We start from the raw sequence: 8,396 nt of genomic DNA on the forward strand, positions 1-8,396 counted from the left end.
GGTCATAAAATGTAAACTCTTAACTTAAGCTATTTAAAATTGCAACAAATGCAAAAACTTCAATACTAAAATAAACTTGATTAAGACTTCAAATATGATATATTTGAATTAAACACAACAGAAAACCATCACAAAACTTTTAGCAGTCAACTATTTTATTTTTTTTTAACAAATAAAACGAGTTATTTATGATCGTGCGAAGCGCGGCTAAGTTCACTTGTAATAATAAAGACATTTGCTTAATTTCTTACTTTTCTATTATATGTGAACCTTCTGTTTCAAGGGCCTTTGTCTTCTATATGTGCATAGCATAAGCACATGCAGGTATCTTCTTCGGAAAAAAAAAGAAGATTTTCTAGCTTTAAAAGGTCAGCCTCATGTGGAAACAAAAGTTACCTGAAGAAGATAACCAATATACATAAATATAGTTAGTTATATAAGAGAATTTTCTGCATTATGGAATCACTTTTATTAGCTATTCTGTCCTCCAATGTCATTATCTCAGTGCATCATCCCAAAATAGTGAACCTGCTACTTTCTGTTGGTCAGCAGCTTGAAGTGGTTGGGAACGCCGGGTTCGATTAATGACAGTGATTGGTCTACCAGACACAAGTCCAATTGTGCAAAATTTGAGCTAGTAAGCATTCATCTCATTTCCATGCTTCCAATGGAGCGGAAGAAATGAGACATTTTAGGAGTTTCTCCACCTTAAAATCAAGTAAAACAAAGTGCGCGTTTGGCGGCTTCAAGGGTGTTCAGAAGAAGCATTGCAACTGTCATGGGACCTACACCTCCAGGCACTGGGGTTACAGCAGAAGCGATCCTGACTGCTTCTTCAAAGCAAACATCACCAATCAAACGGTAACCATGTTCGCTCTCAGGGTCCTGCACCAATTAAACAAACAAATGTGTACACAATTATTTAAATCAATTTACTCTTTCGGACAGAAAAGTTATGATAATCCAACTGAGTTAACTTTCACTGTCATGCACTTAGGTGCACAAGATAGTGCAATATTACGGAGGAACTTCAGCAATTACCACAATTGGGTTTATTCCTACGTCAAGTACAACTGCTCCGGGCTTTAACCAGCTACCACGGACTAAATTAGGTACTCCAGCAGCTGCCACAAGTATATCAGCTTCACGAGTAATAATTTCTGGATTCTCTGAATATGCATGAACAATGCTTACTGTTGCATGGTGCCTCTGCAAACATTGTCCACACCGTTTGATATGGTGCGAACAAAATAGATAGACTTTAATATGGAGAGATTATATTAATATAAGCAATCAAAACTGTCTTGTTACCAAAGACTGGAATACGCAGTGTAATAAATCAATCCCATCTTTGGTATACAAAACAGACTGCAGAGTGTTTATTTCCTCATTATGCTTTTGCAATATCTTGATACATATGCAATCTAGTACTATACATAGAAACGTAGAACATCAAGATATTAAAATTGTTTAACATTACTAAAACTATTTACCTCAAAAATTTAAAATAGTCAGGAACATAGTTAACGGAAAAAAACATATATGATAAGGGAAATGAAACCTCAACTTATAAAACTTGTACAACAAAAACTATGCCTCAGTCGGAAAAAAAGTCCGGGGTCGGCAATGTGTAACAACCTTCAAAGTCATTTTGAGATTCTCAAGTGTTTTCCCTGGTGTACCTTACCCGTCTATTTTGTATAGTATTTGTGGTGTGCAGTGATGAGTGGCATAGTTCCCAAAGTGTTTGGACAGGATTTTGACAATTTTTTTAAATTTGGAAGTTGAAATGTTTGACCAAAGTCAATATTTGAGGAAGATGAGCTAGGAATGGAATTTCAATAGTTTTGTTTGGTCTGGAAGGTGATTTTTGAGTTTATTGGACTTATGGTTAGGATCCAAGGCATTCGGATGAGATTTGGGTCATTGGTAAGGATCTTGAAAATTTAGAAGAGTTGACCTTAGTCAACATTCGGTCAAGACGACCTATGTTTAGCATGTTAATGGTTCCAACAGATTCTAAACGTCATTTTCAATCTACTAGCATATTAGATTTGTCTTCACGAAGTCCGAACAAATTCCAAGGGCCTGTTAGAGAATTTCATGCAAATGCTAGTTTTTGAGAGATCCAGTGCAGGAGAAATCCTTCTTCGCACTCGCGAGCCTCTCGACGCGTTCGTGAAGGAGTAGGTATGGTCTTTGTGATCACAAGGGTGGGACCACGTTCGCAAAAAGGTTAAGCAGGTTTGCATCAGCGAGTGTGCTCACATTGGTGGGCTAGGCGATGTGTTCGCTAGGGTTGGGTGGAGTCCATGCATAGATATGGTTCGTCCCGTTTGTGATGAAGGAAGTCACCTTGATAGAATTAAAAACCTATTGTTTTTTAACTTCAACTTGACAACTCGATTTTGGGACGACTGAAAAAGGGATTTTCAAAATTTCTTTAGTGGGTAAGATTCTAAGTCATTATTTTAATCATTTCCCGCTTATTATTTATCAGTTTACCTTTAAATCAGTTTTTTAATTTGGGAAAATGGTAATTTTCGAGTTAAAGTTATGAAATTGTATTTTGATTAGTTGATGGTCGATTTGACCTCCGTTTTTTAAAGAAATATTAGATTTAAGTTCCGTATGTTATGGCTAACATGACTTTCAAAGAAAATTTCAATTTTGCCCTTGTGGGCTTGAAGTTGACCATTTGGACTTCGAGTAAAAGCAAAATAATATGGGTGTCTATTGACTCCTTTACTTATATAGGTTACGTATTTGACCAGATTGCACTCGTCCAAAGGCTTTGAGGAAGGTAAACCATAATTTAACTTGTTGAGTTCAATTAAGGCAATTTGAGACTTTTTTCAACTCTTTTTGAATTTTTAATGTCTTGTTTGACAGTGTGAATGGGTAATGGGGGCCCGTATAAGTGAGATGACGACCACTTATGCGGATACAAATGCCATGTTCTAGGTAGCAGTCAGATATTGATTGCTTAATTGATTCATGACTTCTATGTATGTTGGAAGCATGATAAGTAATTTGTCTTGTTGTTGCCTGATGATATGATTTGCTTAGTGAGCAACAACATCACCATATAGGTTAAATCACACTAAATGGGATCAGGGAGGGTAGAGTGTATGCAGACCTTAATACTACCTGGTGGAAGCAGAGAGGTTGTTTCCGAAAGACACTTGGGTCGATTCGCCTGGTGAGCATGATACATAATTTCTAGACACTGTGAATTTGAGATCTTTCCGCGACTAGAAGGCTTTCTCATTTGCAGTAATGATGTCTTATCTCTTGTATTTAAAATATTCTATAATATTTCATATGAGTTCATATGCATAGTCTTTCTTCTCTTCTTTAAAGCCTGGAGTTAGAACTTGTTGAATCATATCATTCTCTTGTGGCACAAGGGAAATGATCTGATAATACTGTGATAAAGTTATGAGATAGGTGCCTTCCTTAATATATTTTCGATGACCTACAGAGGATCCAGAATCCGGAGGCGGTATATGGACCTCACAAGTTCCCAATTAGCTAGCTATACTATTGTAGTTGGTACACCTGTTTTTGGCCAGGTAGGAGACATATGCATCATATGAGTCCATTACATTTTTCTTAATTTGGTGTTGTTATGGTGTCAGTGAATAAGTTCTTATGAAACTGACTTCATAACTTTTATTTGACTATACCATGATTTTAGAATATCTGGACTTAATTTATATATGTTTTTGTAACAATAGCTGCTAGCTAAGGTCTATATTATTTGTAATGAGTGGTATTTGTGCGAAGTATCGACACAGAGCAATTTAGGACTAACCCTCGCCATCACTTAGGATTTGGGTTAATCAACGATGTTTTTGAGTACATGTGTATTCAAATTCATGTTGTTGGTAGTGGATTGATCTTTTGCTCGATATTCCGAGGTAGCTACTTGGTCGATCTACAGTTCCTTGGATCTCCTCTATCCTTGTCTTATTTTACGTCATTTCTTCTTTTAGGATATAGTAGAATTGAAGTTTATATTTGAATTCACATAGGCTTGTACTATTGACAATAGATTTTGGGGAGTTATGTATCTATTGTCACATTCCCTTGTGAGTTTTAGGTAGATTGATTTATGACTTAGTGGGTGTTTGGATTGACTTATTGTTTTTGTGAGTTTTTACTTTTAAACTCTTTTTCTTTAACAAGGGAAACCCACAACCGCTACGCTACCCTTTGAGTGCGCACAGGGTAAAACCCCCGCTCCTATGCAATAGTTCGCAAACCACATAGGAGAGGTAACCCGCACTAGGCAAGCCCGATACGACGAGCTCAACCCATAAGGCAAACCCCTTGCTTTCGCTTGCAATGGGTTCCGAACTTGAGACCTCCAACATGGAAGTCCCAAGTCCAAACCACTGGGCCGTACTCTTTTTTAGTTTTGGAACTTTTAGGGTAATTTAAAAAGTCACTTAGAAGTCAAAAGTAGGGTGTTACCAACTTATGACTAACTTATAACTTTTAACTTTTAATTTATAAGTCACTTAGAAGTCAATTCCAAACATCCAAATATTATGTTTTTTAGTATTACTTCAACGTACTTGATTCTTCATCTTGTGATTATGATTGGGTTCCCTACCCGTGGGGGTTGAGATAGGTATCATCACTTCCCCGATTTTCAGTCCATGACACTATATGAATCCTTAGTGACCATGTTACTCCATTTAAACTAATCACAGACAAAATTATGCAAATACAACTGATAAAGCTATCACTTAATTGATATACTAAAGTATTATATCATTAGCACTCAATCTTCTACACTAAACTTTAGTATGAACTAACTTAAATTAGCATTAGAAAGGAAATTTTACACTAATTATTGCAAGGCTACATACTCCGTGTTAACAATACTCTAGTATAACAATACCACAATGGTGTGGTTGTTGAAAAATACACAACGACATATAATTGGACAAAATATGTGTATGAATGACTAATTATTCAATCTCATGTCTAATACTATGTGCTATTGGCGTATAGCTGACACCTTAGTGAGGCACATATATTTGAGAACAACAGGATTAACAATATTAAAATAAACCAACAGCTATCTGTGACAGATTTATTACCTGCAACAACAAAAAAGTAGGTAATCCAACGATGTTGCTCCTCCCAATCACTACAGCTCTCTTCCCAACGATTTCAACATCAGAACTTAGCAGTAACTCGATGCAGCCTTTAGCAGTGCACGGGATGAACAATGGCTCTCTACCCTGAATGGCCAAGTTCCCAATGTTTAATGGATGAAATCCGTCCACATCTTTTTCTAAGCTTAGTACATTTAAAATCTTTCCCTCATCAAAATGCTGTTCCAATGACTTCTGTTAGCAACAGAAAATATATAACACACTGGGTGGGTGGGGGACAAAGCATAATGACTACACCATATAGACTGTGATTGCACAGACTCAATTGATATCTCTCCTAAATTTCATATCTAATATTCTGAATTCCAACTTCCATCTGACCATAATAAAGATGAGCTTTGTTTTCAGCCATTTTTAACATCTAGTTTGGGAAAAAACAACGAATAAAGAAATATATTCTCAAGTTTAAGTATCAACTAAATTATTGGAGACTGATAGTTTCATGCTTTCTTATGTCTTTCACATAAAATGAATAAGCACATACTACTTAGTCGAAGATTTACCTGTGGCAAAGGAAGCTGCACAAGAATACCGTGGATTGATGCATCCTTGTTATAATTTGACAATGCATCACAGACAGCGTCTTCTGTACAGCTCTCAGGGAGTTCAGCAATTGAAAATCTGAACCCAACCTCATGGCAAGCCATTATTTTGTTACGGACATAGGCAAGAGAATCTCGCCTTTGGCCAACCAATATTACAGCCAAACCAGGGACCTTTCCTATTGACTCCTTCATCCTGCTAACTTCTATAGCTATGCTTGATTTAATTTCCTCGGCAGCAGACCTCCCATCAATTATTCTAGCAGTATCATTGTTGGCTGCTGAAAAGAAATTAACTAGAAGCAGAACTTTTCTTTGTTTCTTTTTTGGTTCAATCATAGGGAACTTGAAAAACCGGAATTGCAAAGAACAGTTAAGGGTAGTGAGTGTACAGGATCATCAAAAAGCATGACTGTACAATACTAAAGTGATGGAACAACCAAGGTTGTGTAGCATGAAAATTTGACAAGTATTTACTTTTGGAGGCTAAGCGAGATCGGAAGCATAGTTTGGCAATGTGAGGTGAAAAATCCAAAGTAAATGGTCCTTAAGATATAACAGAGTCCTGTTACCCCAAATTTTTCTTTAAAATTTGGTTCCTCTGTTAAGTTTGGCCTCAAAATAACAACTAAATAGCATTGAGTGCTCTAATTGAAGTATGCACTTGACTAGAAAAAACTATCCAGCATTGGAAGAATGATAAATACTCATACACCATTTTCTGACTACCACAAAATACAGCCACATCTATGAGTCAAAGCTTCTCAAGAACACAGAACAAATCCATAAGATGATTATGTTGAGAAAAAACTTAGAACCCAGTAATGTACCTAATCAAATATGTGATCGAAGCTAGACTGGTAATAAATTTTATACTTGTATTTTAAGGTTAATATGAGTAACCTAAGAATGATGGCTTAAGTAAGTAATTTATTATCCCAGGGATAGGTGAAGAGAGTTTTCCTCTTCAAAATCTCAGCAAAACAAAACAAGATGGCAAGAACACAATAAAAAAGTTAATAATTGAAGCAATGTGTTACAAAATTGTTATAAAAGAAACAAAAATAAATATAGAATTAGGGCAGTGCTTACTGGATTTTTGGATTGGATGAGAGTGAGAACGAGTGAAACTGGAAGACCACTCATCGATGAGGTCAAGTGAAACAAGAGATGGAGACCTTGGCTTTCGAATCTGAGACGAACTCAGACCTCTTGATAATTTATTCATGCTTCTCTCCCACACCATTTTTCTCATCATTCTCACAGGGATCATTTTTTCCCAAATCTCAATGCCAATTTTTATACATCTCTTTTAGGATTTCTTATGGTAACATTTTTTATATCACCTTCCAAGTTTTAAAACAATACTCCCTCATTGGTGCAATTACCAACAAAAATTATTATTATTTTTTGTTATTTTTCAAACAATTCCGAAAACATTAAAATTTTAATCTTTTTTTTTTCATATTTCTAAGGTCATTAGTGCAGTTTGAGAATTTTTTGAGGTATTTTGATGGCATTTTCTATATTTTTATATATTTTGTACATTTTCGGGGAATTTTTTATTTTATTTTTCACACAATTACGAAAAAGAACAAAAATGGTGATTTTTTTGTTTCGATATTCTTAGGTCATTGGTGCAGTTTGATAATTTTTTGAGGTGTTTTGATGTATTTTTCTTAATTTTTATATGTTTCTTACATTTACGAAGAAAAATTAAGTTTTTTGTTATTTTCCCGACAATTACGAAAATGAGTAAACTTTTGATTATTTTTTTCGGTATTCTAAGGTCATGGGTGCAATTTGAAATTTTCTTGAGGTGTTATGATATATTTTTCTTGATTTTTATATGTTTTGTAAATAGTAAAATTAAATTTCTTTTATATTTTTTGAACAATTACGAAAAAGAGTAAAATTTTGATCATTTTATTGTCTCGATAATCTAAGATCATTGGTTCAGTATGAGAATTTCTTTAGGTATTTTGGTCTACTTTTCTTGATTTTTATATGTTCCATACAATTACGAGGAAAATTAATTTTTTTTGTTATTTTTCAGACAATTACAAAAAAAAAATTACAATTTTGATCATTTTTTTGTTTCGATATACTAAGGTCATTTATGCAATTTGAAATTTATTTGAGATGTTTTGATGTATTTTGTTTGATTATTATTTGTTTCATACAGTTACGAGAAAAAAGTAATATTTTTGTTATTTCGGACATTTACGAAAAAGAATAAAATCTTGATCATTTTTTTTGATATTCTAAGGTCATTGGTGCAGTTTGAGAATTTTTTGAGGTGTTTTGATTTACTTTTCTTGATTTTTATATGTTTCGTGCATTTACGAGAAAAAAATAATTTTTTTGTTATTTTTCAAACAATTACATAAAAGAGTAAAATTTTGATCATTTTTTGTTTCGTTATTCTAACGTCATTGGTGTAGTTTGAGAATTTTTATGGTTTTTTGATATACGAAAGAGATGACAATTTTTATTATTTTTTTATTTCGATATTCTGAGGTCATTGGTGCAGTATGAGAATTTTTTGAGTTATTTTGATGTACTTTTCTTGATTTTTATATGTTTAGTACATTTACGAGGAAAAATTAAAATTTTGTTATTTTACGGACAATCACAAAAAGAATAAATTTTTCATCAGTTT

General features: G+C 34.2%; 1 protein-coding gene across 9 annotated transcripts; it reads right to left on the reverse strand.

The window, feature by feature from the left end:
* Positions 1-351: 351 nt before the first annotated feature.
* On the reverse strand, positions 352-7,078 carry LOC101245680 (bifunctional protein FolD 1, mitochondrial). Of its 9 annotated transcripts, none has more exons than XM_069287693.1 (5): positions 6,827-7,078; positions 5,696-6,012; positions 5,115-5,258; positions 1,042-1,209; positions 352-885 (listed from the first exon to the last, which is right to left on the reverse strand). In XM_069287693.1, the coding sequence occupies exons 1-5, from the start codon at positions 7,005-7,007 to the stop codon at positions 715-717; spliced, it is 981 nt and encodes a 326-aa protein (XP_069143794.1). In that variant the 5' UTR covers positions 7,008-7,078; the 3' UTR covers positions 352-714. The 9 variants fall into 9 exon arrangements, with proteins under 9 accessions (XP_069143794.1, XP_004244964.1, XP_025888117.1 ...); XM_004244916.5 differs by having other exon boundaries at positions 5,115-5,351; positions 6,827-7,066; XM_026032332.2 differs by having other exon boundaries at positions 5,115-5,366; positions 5,696-6,030; positions 6,827-7,062.
* Positions 7,079-8,396: the final 1,318 nt, after the last annotated feature.

The sequence above is a fragment of the Solanum lycopersicum genome, chromosome 8 (assembly GCF_036512215.1).
Source record: "Solanum lycopersicum chromosome 8, SLM_r2.1".
NCBI lineage: Eukaryota > Viridiplantae > Streptophyta > Magnoliopsida > Solanales > Solanaceae > Solanum > Solanum lycopersicum.